At 41.5% G+C, this 18,349-nt stretch overlaps 1 protein-coding gene across 20 annotated transcripts in view; it reads right to left on the reverse strand.

Annotated features, from left to right (window-relative positions):
* MAP2 (microtubule associated protein 2) overlaps positions 1 to 18,349 on the reverse strand; it is a 172,489-nt gene that overhangs the window by 31,245 nt on the left and 122,895 nt on the right. For 18 of the 20 annotated variants that reach the window (XM_031064586.1, XM_031064579.1, XM_031064587.1 and 15 more), the window contains 2 exons: positions 17,708 to 17,821; positions 15,401 to 15,478 (listed from right to left, as the gene is read on the reverse strand). In XM_031064586.1, coding sequence (XP_030920446.1) covers positions 15,401 to 15,478; positions 17,708 to 17,821 — 192 coding nt within the window. The remainder of the gene's footprint in view (positions 1 to 15,400; positions 15,479 to 17,707; positions 17,822 to 18,349) is intronic. The other 2 variants (XM_031064581.1, XM_031064580.1) reach the window with 1 other exon arrangement.

The following is an 18,349-nucleotide window of genomic DNA, read 5'->3' on the forward strand; positions in this document are numbered from 1 at the left end:
TCATCAACTGTTGTCTGCACCACTGTGATAAAGTCATCCTCCACTGTCACCACGGATTCAATAATGCCTTTCAGCTCAGGCAGGGCTTCTGGGCTACCCTTGGCTCCCATTTCCTCTGCAGCAGGCTCACCAAAGTCTGGGGTCATTTCTGATACAAGATGCTGTTTATCCTCTTCTTTTGCTTCTTGCCCTGCTTCCACCTCTTCTTCCTCATATTCTTCCTCTGTCGGGGCCCCAGCTGCCAGTTCACATGGCAGCAGCTTTTGGGTTTCTGTAGGTTTCACAGCTCTATCAAGAGTCTCTTCAGCTCCTTCTACAAGTTGTGGTATGCTCTCCATCTGAATCTCAGCAGGCTCCTCCTGGAGAGGCTCAGCTTTTGGAAAGAGGGGCTCCACAGAAGCCCCCTTAGCTGGTAACTGTGTAGGCATCTCTTCCCCAGACACAGGAGGTTTTGGATGTTCTGCTTTGATATCCTCTGGTTTCACAGATTCTCCATTCAAACTTTCTTGGGCTTGATCATGTTCTCCACTAGATTCATAAGATTCCTCCTTATCAACTGCCTCTTGATGTACCAGATCTGGCTTAGTTACTTTTTCCTTAATTTCAATTTCTGACAGTTTGGTGCTGTCCTTTGCATAACTAGGCTCAGTCTTGGAAAGTACATCTGCATCCTTTGCTTCTCTGGAGAAGATGGTCTCCTCTTTCTGCTGCGTGTCTTTGGGCTCAGGCTCTGCTTTTTTAAGAGAGGCTTTGTCCTTCCCGAATGGAAGAGAAACAATCTCACTGATCTTACTGTCTAACTTACTCTGATATTCTTGGTCAGCTCTCCTTGCAGCTACCTCCATATCGTGCTTAATAGCATTGTAATCTGGTTTAATTGGAGCTTCTATATCACCTATCTCAGCTAGTTCATGAACAACACTAAGAGTCTTCTCCTTCTCCAACAACAAACAAATAGAATCCTTTTCTATTGCTATCTCTGAAGCAGAAATTCTGTCATACATTGTGTCAGCAGGTAAATGAACTTTACTAGCCACACTTTCTTCTTTCCTTTCTAACACTGCCTCAGCTCTTGTCTTCTCTGGTTCTGCTCCTTTAATGGGACAGACCTCTTTAGAGTCAACTTGATCTTCACTTTTTTCTAGCACAGTATCCAGTTTCTCTTTTTTCTCCTCCTCAAAGTCCCTCACTAGAGTGGACTCACCATGCTGGCCTAAGTCTCTTTCACTGAGGAAGTCTTCTTTTGACTTTTCAGCAGCTGCCAGCTTCACTTCTATTAAAGACAAGTCAGGAGCGAGGCCACGTCTCAGTTTTTCGTCTGTGCCTTCGTAGAAGGGACAGGTTTCACTTGTTAAATTCTCACTGTCCTGAACTGGAGAGGGGAGTGGTACTGTGTACTTATTGAAAACACAGTAGCCCAAGTCTTCCAGCTGACTTTCAGCTTTCAGAATTACGTGGTTTTCATTTGTCACAGGTGGCAGGGCTGTGCTGCTGTCTTCCACAACAGTGTCAGAAGGAACTGGCTTCTTCTGTGCCACCTCAGCATCTGCACTCACAGAGGCTAATCTAGATCTTGTCCCTGCCAAGTCCAACATTTCAGGCAGGTCAGGAGCCAGGACAGCCCCATTTTTGTAGTAATCTTTGGCCTGGAAAGATGGTTCAGCCAAGGTCTCAGGCTGGACTTTTTCTTCTACCGTCACTTTTTCTTCTTCCGTGTGCTCATCTTCCTCTCTACTTTCAATGGGGAAGCAGGGGGCCTTCTCCAATGCTGGTGTGGTTGCTGGCAAGTAGTCATCACCTTCATCCATACTTCCACTAGTGTTAGTTAGAATATCTGAAGCAAGGGGAGAAAGATCATGTGCACGACCAAAACTAAATCCTAGGGCTATTGAGTCCAGACAGGACATGGGTAAGTTAATAGACATACTTCTCTGTTCAATTGCAGATCTTCCCCCAAGTCCCAAGCTCCTGCTCAGAGTTAGGTCATCTTTATTTTTACTGTGAAGTTCTCTCTTATCCCCATAGACTTTGGGGTCAATAGTGAACATTCTTTCTGTTGGAGAACTGGGTTCTTCAGCTGTGTCTGGTGTATAGCTCTGAGCCAGGGTACTGTATCCCATTTCACGAGCATGCACATTCTGCTGCTGATTTAATTCTTCCTCTTCCTCCTCCTCTTCATCTTCAGGTATTAGAGGACCTCTCTGATAAGGCTCATATTTACTCTCTTTAGTGTCACTTAGCTCATAGTAATCACTGCTTTGTTTCAGACCATCTGCTTTGAAGGCTTCCTCTTTCAGAGCAGAGGTTTCAAAATACTTTGACATTCCTGACTGATCCTCCTCTTCCTTCATTTGATGAGGAGCTGCAAGACTTGTCTTATCCTCCTCAGTATCTTTTTTAACATCTTTCTCTTGAGAAGCTTCTAGAGTAGGAGTCTTCTCAATGGTTAAACCTGGTGCCTCAGGGGCTTTCTCTGTTACTCTGGATAACTGGGCGGTGTCAGGGTGCTCTGCTGTTTTCTCATGGCTCAATTCATGGCTTAACTTAGCTGGGGGTACCTGTGTGCTTTGCTGTACCTCCTTTTTCACATCTGCTGCTGCTGCTGAGAGCCCACTTTGGTCTATTTCTTTCTCTGATTTGAGAGTATCAGGTGACTTTTTAGCTTCACCATCCTTTTGAAAGTCTGTTTTGTCTGGGGAAGGTGTCTTAACTTCTGATTTTGTGGTAATTTTACCATCATCTAATATTTGAGCCTCCCCTTTATCATAGAAGTTGTACCTTTCCTCCTCATCGCTCTCATCCTTAGTCATGTCCTTTTCCTCTCCCCATGGAGGGATCTTTGGGGTGCTTGGAGTTTTCAATCCATCTACAGTTACTGCTGAGACTTCTTGGAGAGATAATGTCCTGTCTCTGTGGATCTGTTCATCTTTACTGAGATCTTTGGCAAACAGTTGGTCAGTAGGTTCCTGATGTGTTTTGAAACTGTCTTTGAGTGAAAGCTCCTGGGGGAGAGCAGGAGATGGGCCTGAAGGAAGTTCCCTTTTGGCTGCTTCTGCCTTGGGTTCTGGTAGCAATAGAGAACTTTCCCCATAGCTGACGGCACCACCCTGGATATCTTTGAGGTTGTCTTGCAATTTGATAGCCATAACTTGGTTGGTTGATGAGGGCACACCTGCAGTCCTTTCTTCTGCCCTGCTCACTTCAGGCAGCTGAGATGACAAGTGCTCTTGTTCTTGAGGAGCAGGAGGCTTAGCAGCAGGTTCTGCAAAACCGGCTTCCCCTTTCATCTGTGAATCAGTTTTCAACATCCATTCTGATGGAGGTGAAAGCACTTTGTCTTTGCTCTCAGAATCCTTTTTATCTGCAGCCTCTGTTTTTGCTGACTGTGGAACTAAGGCATCATATTTAGGTTGCTCAACAGTCTTACTGTCCTTCCCAGATTCACGTTGCTTTGTGTCTAATGGTTCTGCTGCAAAAGGGCATGTGCCCTCCTGGACACGGAATTCCATCTTCGTGGCTGCAAGTAAATCTGAAGTAATTTGTTTGGGTTTTATAGCAAAATTATTTAAAGCACTTACAGGCAGGCAGTCACGTGGCCTACAACATTTTAATATGAATGATGGAATGGAAAGGGAGAAAGATGTGAGCATGCAGCAAGGCATCCCTCTAGAAATCTGCTTTAAAGTGTTAAATATTAGTTTCCTTTCAATGTATAAGGTTTTCTAAGAAAAATGTGAGCTGTACACATATAAATGTGAGCACTGAAATGAGATGATTTCATGTAAATTCTTTGTCTTCATGATTTGTATACAACAGCAAAATCACAAATAACCTCACTTCATTAGAAGCTTTGGTGGACTCTGTAGCTTATGTTAGTTTTGTGTAAGTGAAGTCTGCAACTTCAAAGGAATCGGTACCTTTATGTGTTGCTGATATTTAAAACATACATAGTTATACATCAGCCTAAACTAGAGATAATGCCTGCAAAGGGTTTTGCAAGTTTCAGAAGAGGCTGTTTTCTTAACTGCGCCAGCTTATAACACTTGCTCTTTGTCAAATGACCAAAATCTCACTGCTGTCACCAAACCAGCATGTGGAAATCAGCAACAGACCTATTAATTCTCCCAGATCTTGAAGGTCTGGTCTTCAAAATGGCCAGTCACATACAAAGTTGTAGGTGAAGTAGCTGAAGTCAAAGAATACTTGGCATGTTTCTGTGACTCTAGATTAGGTGCTAATTAAGTTAATTGGAAACTAAAAAGGCTACTCTTATACTCTGCCACTTTATTTTCAGAGGCAAATACCTACTCTGTTAATCATTAATAGCTCGATCTTTTTTTAATGTCCTGTGTAAGATAATGATTCCTATCTCCTTGAAATCTTCCTATAATGGAATGTATGAAGAGAATGACTGTAGAATGTGGCATATCTTTCTGCACTAATCTGTAAAATAGGTTTTTTTTGAGTTTCTTCTAAAACTTGTTACAACTAGCATTGGGCCAACTCTGAATTTCTTCTAAAGTCCATGGAGGCATCTTTTTGCTCTGATGAATCTGACTGTTTTTAGAACAATCAGTATAGAAGTATTGCTCATTATTTAAATATTTACATATGTTAATACTGAGTCAAAAAAGCAACGGCCATTCTCAAATCTACAGGTAACCAAACTAGAAATCTACATCTACAGTAATTTTGCTCCTTTATGTTTTTACATGTGGTGACTGACATGCTATCCCCACGAAGTATAAAGCATGGCCACTGGGCTGATGTCATCCTGGTTTCACAGAAATTAAATAGCCAGATACTGCTTTTCTCTATGTATCCTACTGTCTCTCTTGCTGTGGTGCAAGCAACCAATACCAATGGCATCAAAGCATACTCTGACTGCCAAAGGAATTCAGTGTTCTTCAGCTGGGCCATTCAGAACACAAGCCTCCTAATACAGCATTCCTTAGCCAGGCAGGGAGTGGGTACATCACTACTCCACACATGGTGTCTTTGCACCTTGTTCCACTGGCTGAAGAGAAATACCATTAAAACAAAAATACTGAAGCCTAGTTTTTATGTACTGAAAGATGACTGCAGTAAACATTTTGTTCAGAGACTAAGTCTAAACTTCACCCAGTACACCCAGTCCTAACCTTCACTTTGAAGGCAAATATCCCAGTGGAAGTGATGGAGATTTTGCCTAAGAAGGGCACTCCAGCAGGGTTAAACATTTGTAATAAAGTGGCACACGCAAAAAATAAGAGTTCTGGCAATGACTGAGGAGAGGAGGGGTGGATTGCAATGGATGACAAGGGTATGATATAAGAAGCAATAGCTTTAAGGAAGCTAAACCAGAATGCACTGAAGCACATACAAAAAAGCCAAACCAACCAAACAAAAATCCTGCACACTGCAAATGAAAACATTTCTACAGTTTAAGCATCTTTATGTCATAGTCAAAGGCGGCAAATCTGCTGTTTGAAAGAAATGCAGATGAACCTCTGCACCAAAAAGAAAAAAAATACATAGATTAGCAATGTGACTGGCAAACACATCTGAGATGGGGAAAAAAGGCTTACACAGAGGAATAAGCTTAGCTGCAAAGCAATATTTTATCATGGCAAAGTAAAAAACTCAGGAATCAGCCGCAGCGGTGGGAAACCATGTTGTCATACAGCACCTACACAATCAAATTATCCACTACACACTCTTCAAGCATAATAACAAGAGCAGTCATACTAATAAATGGGCAAAACTGAAAATGAAGCAGGCTTGGAAAGCACTGGAGAAAGCTGGAGGATTTGCTGGTAGCAAACACATGCAAACCTAAGGAGGACACAACTTCCTCGGCCAAGGAAGAGAGTGTGTCTTTCAGGAGTGCTCCCAACACAAAGGTCACACTCCCCCTGCTGGATGCCACATTTGGCACTTGTTCCTCGTGACACGCTGAACCAGAATCCAACTGACCCTCACAGAGGGCCTTTGTCTGGTCCAAAGGCTTAAGGGGCCTGTGCTCTTTCCCCCCTTGTTTCCCAGGAAGAGCAGCAGGTTTCACTTCCACAGCCATCACTCTTTTACTGGTTCTTCTTCTTGGAGATGGAAAAAACAGGGGACATGCCCACCAACAGTAAACACCAAGCACACAGCTGAACAGGATTGCTTTACATAACCCTTTCAGGACTGCATTTACATAACCCTTTCAGCTCAATATTTTCTATTTAAGTCTATAAAGGACTGCCAGTACCCAGTTCATTTTAGCCACCATGGAACTGAATTTTTCTTAGGGAAAAAACCAGACCAAAAGCCTGCCTTCCCCCAGACAAGCATGTTTATGCCACAAGATGAGACTGAAAGTGTTTTACAGGCACACCTCTCCCAAGGATGACAGTGGGTCAAATAGTCATTGGATATGGAGATGGAATGGAATGATGGATGCCTCTGACAACACTAATGCATCAATGAGCTCAAAGTACACTGATATTTTTCTAATAAATGTGCTGTTTAGTCCAGTAAATGACATTCAGCTGAGGTGGAGGAAGGTATGAGGTATTGATTTCTTTCCACTGACCTTGGTAATACAGACTGCTGAATGCCAGCAAGTCAATCTACTGTATGAATCCTGGATTTGGCAAAATACTGAGAACTTTCATAGTCATAACTAGCCTTATGCATGGCTAATGATTAACGGCTTTTGCAAGATTTCTGCCAAGTCTCCTACACTGAATGGGCTTGTAAACAATTCTCCCTTATGCTGTCTGACATCTGAAATCTATATGTGAAAATCACTATTTTAACACGAGAACTCTTCATTTTCTTTGCTGTTTTCCCAGTTATCCCCAGGCTCCTCACTATCAATTAAGTCAAAGAAACCAATGAATGCAATACACCTATTTGTTCATCCAAATTTCTAAAACATACCACTCAGCCCATAGGCTGATAGGACCAGTATAGTAGAATCAAGAACAGTCTTGAAGAATTATTAGAAAAATAATTATTAGAAGAAGAATTATTAGAAAAATCTCCATTCCAGGCTTGTACTCCTGCCACTGTGACTCAGACAAAAATTACTGTGCACTATTAGTATTCCCTCTGACAATAAGTAAGGATTAAGTGTGAATCCTGTGATTCAGCAATGTACTCAAGGAGCTGACCAGCAGCCTTGCTGCAGGCAACCTGATGACATCCCTGAGTTTAAAATGTGTCTCACAATGAAGTACTTTGCTGAATCAGACCTAGAACAAAGCATTTTCAAATCTGGAAGTGGCTGTATCCATCCTCTTGGAATTACAAGGGCTTTGTTTTTCTCCTGAGACTGTCCCAGTGAAAACCAGACAATCAGTCATCCATTTCAGCTATGGCCTTAAAAGAATGATTTAAGGATATTTGAGGCTGAGAAAATATCACTATGTAAAGAACAACACATTATTAATAAGATAAAATAATTAAGGTTAGATACTGTATCTTAAATGAACAGAAGCCAGAAGATTCAGAATCAGACCCTGACCAATGCCTGAGCATTGCAGAAATATTTGCATGTGGGCAGATTGTAAAAGCAGCCTTGCAGGACAACAGGTCTCCAGCTACAAGAGACCCTGACTTGAATAACCTGCTTTACTTTTCTTTTTCTAATTTTATGTACTTTTGTATGTGCTTCCCTCTTAATTAAAAAATGCTAAGGACAGCCTTTTATTTTACTCTGAGCAATACCCTTTCATTTCCTGGAACACTTTACACAAGGCCACATGATTAAAAATAATTACTCAAACTAGAAAGCTTTCCTTGAATTAACAAAAGAATCGTATAGCCTCTCCTTGTGCAGCTGACTCTTATGCCAAGCAGACTGCTGCCAGCAAGGACAGCTGTTTCACACAATACTCTCAGTTGGAAGGGCAGGAAGGTTCCTTCACACACAGAAGGATCATCAAGTCCAACTCTCAAGTGACCAACCCATACAGGGATTGAATCTTGGCATTTTAGCACCGTGCTCTCACCAGCTGAGAAGACTCTAGGGTCTCATAATGCCTATCTTTGCACTCATGATCCAGCTTATCTGCCTTTTTTCTCCTCCATATAGATGTTCTGAGATCTTACACTCTCACCAGAGGCAGACTATATGACAGGAAAGGAAGCTGCCCATGAACTAATCAGGCTGTTATGTACAGCTCTAGGCACATGGCTAAAGTAAGACTCCCTCTGTGATTTTTCTATCTCCCTACCTTTGGTTAGATATGCTGACATGAACAATCTTCAATTATTAGTGCTGATCTCTAACTGACGCTGTTACAGTGTTAGGCTGTTAATTCTGCAATTATCCTGTTAATTCTAAACAAGTCTGGTTTTCTTAAAATGAGCCAGTGACCAGTTTCAGGAAGACAGCTCCATCCTTCTGAGACACAAACCTTTAGAGGATCCAGTACTATTTTTGACTTCAGCTGCCAAGACTGAGTGCTGTGAAATGAAACATCCAACTATTTCACCTTTGTGAAGTCAGTTGCTCTGTAAGTCAGTGAAGAAGATTCTCCCTTGATTTTACTTCTACATAACCCCTACTGATAAAATGTTACTTACTGATGTGCTCAGGTCATGAAACAGGAGGTACAGAGAGGCTTTTTTCCCCTCTGTGTGTGCAGTCAGCTGGCACAATGCAAATGGAGCATGTCCACAAAACAACTGGAAATCAAACATGATCCAATATGGCCTGAAATTACCTGTGTACACTGGGGTAAAACTCACTTACTTCACCTGCTGGAGAATTAAAATCCTTCCAGGGCTATCTTTGGTATAGACATATTTTCCCCCCATTGTGTAAACAATTGACTTACTTTCAGTAACAATATTGTGGCCTACTCTGTGTATTGTTCTTGGCAGTATTTCTCTAGCACAAAGAACAAATTATCTTTCAGTTCTTTTAGCTAGCTGCTCCTTTTGCTTCTGCTCTAAGCCAGGCATGAAGAACAAAATCCCTGCTTTAAGTGGGAACCACAGCTACACTGACCCCAAAGCTGCTCATGCTGCAGCTTTACCAAGACATGGAGAGACTCTTGGAGGGGCATAACTTCCATCTGGGGAAAACACAATCAGGTTTCCCTCCCCAGAAAGCAGCAATGCCAGACACATAAGGAATGGAATGGATGGCAGATGAGTAGAGGGGAAGAGGAACCAAATGGGACCATGCTCAGTTCACCTTCATCATGGCCCAACAAGACCTCTGTGGTCTTCATTGTGGCACTGGGGAGTGTACTAGAGCCAGCCCACTCTGAGCTGAACAAAGGGTGTTCATAGTACTCCTCATCTGAACTGCAGGGTTCCTCCTTGGGCACAGACACTGAAATGGAGGGGGCCAGGTGCCACTCCCTGCTGGCTCCTGGAGTGACTCCCCCACAGCCAGGGCAGTGCTGGAGCAGCCCCACCTTATCCTCCGCCCCTGCATTTACAAACACACACAGACAGACAAAGGCTGCAGGACAGACAGACAGACAGAGGAAAAATAAAGCAGGATGGACACATGCTCTAGCAGCACCAGCCACTGCCATGCTGGAGTAGATGACAGCAGCCAGGCTATTGGTTAATGCAGGATAGAGAATGAGGCAGTTGTGCATTTTAACACAGAGAACATGTACCTGGCCCTTTCTGCTGGCTTTACCAACATCAGAAACCAACCCCAGCAGTAAGTGAATTTCAAAACTACACACTAATTGCTTAGAAGAACACATGCTGTGCACAAACTACATCTCACAACTCACACTATACTCATATTCCACATCTGACTGACTGTACGAAAAACCTCTGAAATGTCCTGACATAGCTGCATTCCTCATAATATTCAGATTTAGTACTTAAAAGTGTAAAATTTAAAAAAAATCTTTTATTAAAAAGAAAACCAGCTTACATTTTGGCCAGTGGTGCCTTTATTTTTCATTGTACCTGTTTCAAAATTCCCCACTTTTATTTCTCCTATAAATAAATAGCATTTAAACAACAACAACAACAAAAAACCCCCTTCCCTAAATATCTAGCTACCTTTTTTCCTGATAAAGGCCACAAAGTGCTGCCCACAGCAGTCTCTGTTAGTCCTATATTTTATGCTGTTGTGTCATGTTTCCATGGGTGAACTAGCTCCCACCTCAGTGTTTGCTAATGCTTTGGAATGACAGGCTATTCCCATCACTGTAGCCTTGCAGAAAATCACATCAGTGGGACTAAACCAGCTACTGACAAGTACAGGGAGGGGCAGTTTTTACAAGACAAAGAAAAATAACACTTCCCAATGAAAATGACTGGCCTGCCACCTCCACCATACAAGCCTAGAGGGGAGACTTTGGACTTTCCTGTAGGCTGAGGAATCCTCTCATTACGAATAAAGCTATGAAAAACGAAACATTTAGTGCTAGAGAAAACATGTTAAAGTCCATTCCCAGTGTATGACACCTGGTAGTTTGATGAACACTGATTCACGGGGTGCCTTGAGCAGCTGCAGCTGTTCCACTGGATTTCCTACCAGCTTCAAGTACAAGTCCATACTTTTTGTCCCTGGCCTTTCTAAAGGCAATTATAACTTAGAGGATTTCCCCCAGAGCCCCCAAAACTGTCACTCTTAGATCCAAAACAGAAGGCAAGGTTTTAACACAGGCAGTGTTAACAGATCTCTCTGTGGGACACCAAAACAAGAGGGCTCAGGAATGTTACCCTAACTGTGATTACCCAAGTCTTGGAAACAATTTTGATCCAAAACAATCCCATTTATAAGAGCTTTAAGGTTCTTCCTGGCAAACAACAGGAAGTTTAAAGTTTTTTTTCTACAGTACATCATGACAAAACAACATCTGTGTCTTTACAAAAACCTCCTCTGCTTTCTCAGGTAACTGGCAGCAAGTGTCCTGTAATGGCATGGCATGGGTTTCTTCTGACTGGGAAAGGATTGCTGTAGGAGAAACCAATTCCATGGGTCCATGTTTAAGACTGGTGCCAGCCCTGAGGCTGGCTGGGACCAAAGGCATGCTGTGTGCACAAAGACCCCATATGGAACTCAGTTAGGAGAACTGTATTCACAGTTTCTTTCCGGGAACAAAGAGCGCACAAACCACTGACAGCTTGGCTGCTTCTCTTCTGTAGGGGAATCCAACCCCCATATCCAGGGGTTTATGCAATATTAAAAGAGGCAGGTGTGGAAAGAAAACCTGGCAACCCACTTCTGCCAAGCAGGAAGCTCTGCAGAGCATTGCAGTAGGAAATGCTAAGCACAGCATTGTGCCCAAGCTTCCCATTTCCCCCTACTACTAAAAAGCCAAAAATAAGGTTTCAGGGAATCATCTCAATCTATCTGCAGTGCAGAACCTGTGGATTTCTTCTCCACAGAAACATCTACAAAATCTGTTCTGTAACAGATTTGAGAGGGTCCAGAGTTTGCAAAAGGCAAATTACAGGGGGTGAGCCCACAGTTCAGGGCATAAGAGACCAGGAATCAACTCCTTCCTAAATGCAAGAAGGTTCAAAACTTCAACTCCCCCTTCTCTGCAGGGTGCCCTCACACCAGCCCATGAATTACTGAAGACAAGAGCTGAAGGAACAGAAGCACTTGCCACCTATTCAGCTGGAACTGGGACATGAAGAAAAGAAGGGAAGGTTGATATGATCAAGAAGCTGAAAACACAGAGAAGGAAGATGTGCAAAAGGGGAAGTTCTCCTTCCAGCTGTGGGTTTATTTATCCAGGGGCCCTTCAAAAGCAAAATGCATCAACAAGAGTGAAGGTGAAATCCCAGGACTTGTCTATTCTGTTGCAAACAAGGCTGAAAATCCCTTTTTTATAGGCTCTGAACAGACTGTAGGAGAGAAAACAGAGGCCTTGGCTCTGCTCCTTAAAACTGCAGGAACTGACAGCAGTACAAATGGTTAATACTTGCTATTGTGATGGTCCAAAATCACCAGGAGTGCAAAGCCTGCTGCTGTTTGGGGCTGTTACATCTGTGGCTATTTCACAGATTTACATTGTTTTTTTAATCAGTTTGAAGGAAGATATTTTCAGAATTAATGCAGATAATTTCATTAACAGGATAATGATGTCTTCTAAGGAGGCTGTGCTTTTATTTCAGCAACAAGAAAAATCCTTTGTTATTATAGTCCCTTCTAATCTTTTCCGTCTCAATATATGGGAAAATTCCTAATGCATTTTAAAGTCCAAGATTAAAATCGTTTCCCACAAAGGCGAATTCTGCTTTACTTTCCTTGTATGTTTTGAGAATGCCTTTCAAGAAGTAATTTCCACTGTCAACAGATCCATTTTACAACACTTGATTCTTTTCAGTTTACAGAACACTTTTATTTGGTATATAAAGGCTGATCTGCCTATTTCAAAGTGGAAGACAGTCCATCAGAGGCACCCTTCTTTTCCTTAATGTTTAAAATTAAAATTTTTTTACATGAAGACATCATTTTTTTACATTGGACCATCATCAAAAGGCAAAGAGCACAAAAGAAATGCCAAGAAATTAGAATATTACGTCAGTCCTGCAAGGCAGATACAACTGATAAAAGGATTAGAGGGTGCTAGGAAGAATTTAATTTCCTGAACAAAATTATGTTATTATAGTTGAAATAAATATAATAATTTCAATAAGGCAAATCAGTTCTCTTACCTTCTGCAGCAGTAAAAAGGGACAGGTTCATTTGAATGTTTTCCTGCAGCCAAATCCAAGAAACCTACATCCAACGGACTCCTTTCTCTCATGAAATAAACCTGACCCACAAACCTCTCTGTCTTTCCTACCTTTTTTTTTTTTCCTTTTAATTTGTGTTTGCTGCATGGCTGGCCACATCCACCTTTGTCAGTCTACAACAGTGATTTCCTTCCTACACTGACTGAAGAAGTCTCTTGGATTCAAAGCAATGCGACACACACTGACAAGTGCATTAGGAAGAGCTTCTAGGAGAAGGGAAAAAAAAAGGTCTGAAGCAGACACACCAAGGGCTCACCTTTTTTGTTCAATTAATTAATAAACTGCATTTTATTCAGCAGAAAGATGGACAATGTAAAGATGCATGAGGATGGATTGCCAGATGGTATAGGGAACAGGAGGTTTAAAGAAGTACAGGAAAACTGGGTCAAACCCTACTGAGGCAAACTCTTCTGAATGGGAACTTTGCCTGAATAAAATTGACAGGTCTGGCTCACTTAGGTCAGCAAAACCTGAACTTACCCACAGAAAATAAGGACTGTATCTTCTAATACAGAGTAGAGCAGAAGATTTTTACCACCATTTTTACTACGCTGAACTGACAATACTGATATTTTCGTAAAAAGCAACATAATATATTTGTAGTGAAATTATTTCTAAGTTTTTTCTGTTGCTTCAAACAACTCTACTGTGAGTTCCTGTTTGAGAGCCAGACATAAACAAGAAGCTTCCAGCACAGTTCATTAAAGACTCAGGACATGACTTCTATCCATACTTCCCTTACAAAACTGCCATCTGCTCTTAACAAGGAAGCACTGAATCAAAATCTTCCAAGTTGCGGAAAAGTCTCTTTCGATTAATGTTAAAGAAAGTGATTGGAAAGTTATTAAAACCCAGGACATTGTGTAAATCATTGAAACATCTCCCAAGCACTGTCCTTTCAGCCCTTGTAACCACCTCTACAGGATAGGTGCTATTATATTAACTCAATTCTACATGCCAAGAAAGAGAAAAGCAGCAATGTTCAGTGACTTGCTGAGTCATTTGCACAGCTGGGAGCTGCAGTCTGGCAGTAGATAATAACGCCAAGTTGTAGAGTGTTTTCCACCTTCCTGTGTTAGTACAACTAGCAAAATGCTTTCCATTTGCTGTGGGGCCAATCTACAACCTGTCAATTAAACAATATGAGGACTTTATAAAATCCTAAAATACATGCAAATATACAGCTGACACAAGCAGCACACAAAGCCAAACCTAAACCTGAGGCTAATGGAAGAACTGGGACATTGGACTGAAGCAGAAGAATCTTTACCATTAATGAAGTCCTTTACCATGATATGAAAAATTAAAAAGCATACACAGGACTAGCCAAGTGAATTATGTATTGAAAAATAGTGATAAAGCCCTGGTAACAATTCTAAAAATCTTTGCTAATACCTTACCACTTCTCTTTTCAATTAACAGTTTTGATAGCCATTACCTCTGTGTGATGAGTCTAGGAACTTTTGTATTTTTTAAACACAATAGGCAGATTTATTTTTTTGTTTTTAAAAACAACAACAAATTACTAAAGTTCTTTATAACTGTTACTAACCACACCCAGTGGGCCTTTCCAGTAGAGTGGACTGACAAATGTTGCTGTTAACACAGCCTGTAATTTTGTTGCGTCAAAAATGACTGCATGATGGAACATGCCTAACTGCAGTGTCCTTATTAACTGAGTCAGAGTATGCTAGCATGTGAAATAGCAACCATCCACTTGCAAAATTCACAGAGGCTCTGTGTTAAAATACCAACAAAGTTTGTTCAGCAGATGATAGGAAATTATTTTCATGCACTTATGTAACAGAAAGAAAGATAAAACGCTGAAAGAAAATCCGAGAAGGAAGTAAGTGGAGACATAAAAATGTGACTGACATGAGTTCAACTGACAGTCCCCTGGAGATTCTGAACCCAAATCCTCCTTATCCCCATGCTACAGCTCAGTTTGAACGCCCTGCTGTCTCTCCCTGTGCTGCTGGCCTTGATGCAGCAGTTGTCTTCTGCTGAACAAAGCACTCACGCACACGCCTACACTGCGGCAGCTTCCTGGGATTCAGGCCTCTGCTCAACATCAAGGCAACACTTCAGTGCTTTGCTGGAGAGGAGGTTGCAGCAGGAGGAGAATGCAGTGATCACGGGCTACTGAAACTGAACACTCGTGCAGAACAGAATAGAAACTTGCTTGGTAAGACTAGAATGTGATTGCTGCACTTTGTGGGCAGAACTTCCAATACATGCAGGCACTGGAGTATGAATTACAGGTCAAGGGCCAAAAAAATGATCCAGCTCTGAATCTCCTTGCTTTCATGCATTTAAGATGCCAAACCAAAAGGCTATGGTAATATTAGAAATGCAGCCAAACACATCTCAAGAAACAAACAATGACCTATACTTCATCATAGTTTTGGTGACCACACTGGGACAGCAGTGGCTCATATTGCACACAACAGACAAAAAAGTGAGCAACACTGCTCTTTTTCTTTAGCATGGATGTACTTAGCATATCCCTCAGCTACCTCTGTGCATGCATCTACCTCATCCATGCACTGCAGCTGGTTTGCAGATGGGGAGTTATTGCTGAGAATGCCTTATTTTTCCACATGAGAAGTATCTCCATTTTCTGATTTCCTCATCCTTTAGATTCATGTCTCATCCCTCTGCCGACAGCTCTGCACTGCAATGTCCAGGAGACCCTTACCTTCCTCCAGAACTCCAGTCTGCTCAGAAGCTGGTGATGGAGGTGGGGAAGGAGGCAGGTTGGCTGACTCTTCAACTGCTAGAAATCAAACAGTGAGAATGAGATAGAGTCATTAATTCCAGGAAGACCAATACATGATATAAGCTGCAGTCAGCCTGTTCTGCCCAGCTGAGGAATTATCTGATAGGGACTCATGCCTGCCAGATTTTTAGACAGACCCCTGCAGAATACACAGACTTTTGAAATTATAATAAAAAGATTTATTCTTCTGTTGGTGATTTGTTTTCTAATGGGATGAATTACTTCCAAAATTCTGGTTATAGAGAACAATGTAAAAATCAAATATGAGATACTCTTTTAAATCCGTATTGCCTCTTAAAAAGTGTTCAGTCACCCAAGGCAACAATAAAAAGGCTTATGAGCACAGAGTTATTATAAATTCACACCAACTATCAGAAATCAGCACCCAATCTCTTTAATCCACCTTGGGTATGTAAAAAGACTCCATTCTGCACACTTTTTTTCTTCTGCTGCGTTCAAGGTTAATCACAGAACACATGCAAATATTGCTTGTCTAAATGCAAAAGATATCAGCACAGGGAACTTATATCAGCTGTGACATAACAGTGATTCAGCTGAGCAAGGCTCAGTGAAAACTTAGAGATGCACTTGGACTGGGATTTACATTCATTCCCAGTCATGAGACCAGATGCTGAAAATATTTTTTCTCAATTACTTCAATTCAAGTATGTTGAAATTCTAAACAAGCTTCTTAAATGAACTCAGCATGACCTTTGCATTTGATCTCATACCAATCACTTTGAGAATTTTTTTCTTGAAAAACAGACCCACTCCTGGGGCTTAACCAATGTTTAAAAAAAAACCAACAAAAAACCAAACAAATCTGTTTTAACAGCTCTGTCTTATCAACAGCACCTTTCAACAGACAGATCTCAGTTTACTGTTCAGGGCTTCTTTCCAAGCACAGGCAGAATTTTTCAAAAGCCCCAACAGAATCTTCCAGGCTTCCTCCTATTGATTTCAGTGTGATTTGGAAAAGACCATATGTGACTTGTCCTTAAGATGTGTTGTCCAGGGACAGAGTATTTATAAACTCATCACATGCATCTGACCACAGGAACTGTAACACCAACAGTTGTTAACTGAAGACATACTTCTCACAATGTCTTTTAAATTACTTATCTGACTAGATGGAACTGAATATCCATTTTGCCTCTCCCAAGCCTGAATGAAGTGATTTGGAGAATTGGGGTCTTCCATGTAAAACTGAGTCTCTGCAAAGAAGGGAATTACCAAGCAAAACATCTCCCTGCTGCAGTTTGAAGTTAGTTCAATGAAGAAAAAAACCGTGGGAACCAAATTTCCAACAAATATTCTAAATTACTCATTGACTTTAATTCATTCCTAGGCAAAGGCCAAGCACTGCACCAAAACAAGCAGATTACCTGTGGGGAAAACACTGCAGGGCACTGTTTTGATTTAATCACAATGAACATGCACTCAGCAGAATCTGTCCCAGGACAGGCTTACATGACTTCCTTACCTCAAGATGAAGTATGTCCTTTCTCTGGCCTTTGGTGGACATGTTTTGAGTTACTGTAAAAGTTTTCTGGCAAGGAGCAAGCACTCTAGGTACAAATGGCTTTATACTTACCTTCTTTTATAGATAGATAAGATAGATACAAAGACATGTGTATTTCAGAGATATTAAACAAAGGAGGCAAGAGGAGGATGGAGACCCAGCATGGACCAGTGGCATTCTTACCCCTTCCAGTACAGACTGCTGGAATTTGCTTTTACCACGTGACTCCTTCTTCCACAATCTGCCCTCACTCTGCCTGGTGCTCTCAACCTGGTGTGCCCCATTCATTCCTTCCTGCTTCCTGTGGAGGTGCTCCCCTCCATCCGTTTGAGCAGCTACCACCCAACCAGCACAGCCTCAATTTCTTTTTATTTGTCACTCCATCTTTGCCTCTTCAGATGTTAATCCTTCACATGGCTTTACACAAACAGTCCCAACCAACATGATGACAAAACCCTACCACCAAACACACTCATGGCTACTCAACCATGAGTCAAAACCAAGGGAATGAGACAGTCACAGGGCCATGAAGAACAAGGATCCTGCTATAATCCTGTGGTCCCAGCATTTATCCCAGGGGTGGCTATGGTTTAACAACCACAACCATAAGCAACGTGAATACACAGCTGGAACTGCATTTTTTAATATACATACAGACATTTGGAGACACAAGGATACCTGGAGCATTCTTTGTCTCATTTTACCTAAAGGTAGTGATCCAGGCTGATCTTTGTGCTGGGCTTCTTTTTCCTGTTCACCTTTCAGGACTGCTACAGCTTCAGCTGTTACTACTTGTACTATCCTCGCAGACACTTCTTCTGTGGCAGCAGCAAAGTCAGAAAAAAAGAAAGAAAAGCATGCTAATCAGAATGGTGTTTTGAAATCAGAAAGATTAGCTTAAACAATAAAAACCAGAGGCTGATTTAATCCATTTTTAAAACGTAATCCTTTTTCCTGAAATATAAGGAAATCATTAAAAATAAAAAAGAAGGACCAGATATTCCAAAGGTTTCAGTGGAAAATGCCAAGTATTTCTAAAAATCAGGAGCTTGCTCTATTCAGGATGCACAAAGCATCACTATTAAATGTTCTTTCTATTAAGGACAATGTGCAGCAACTGCAATATTTTAGGACAATCATTTATTAAATGTCTAGAAAAATGTCTGTAGATGTTGTTTTGCAAACGGGTAGAATGGGCAGCTGAGTAATGTAATTTTTAGACATTTAATATACAAAGTTAGCTGCTTTCCAACATGCCCTTTGGATTGTAATTCCTCCTCAGCAGCACACAGTATGCATTAAAGGCACTTCCCAGACAGCTATCTCTGCTGCTGAGGGACTTGAAG

Source organism: Geospiza fortis, unplaced genomic scaffold (assembly GCF_000277835.1).
Source record: "Geospiza fortis unplaced genomic scaffold, GeoFor_1.0 scaffold706, whole genome shotgun sequence".
In the NCBI taxonomy this organism is placed as follows: Eukaryota; Metazoa; Chordata; class Aves; order Passeriformes; family Thraupidae; genus Geospiza; species Geospiza fortis.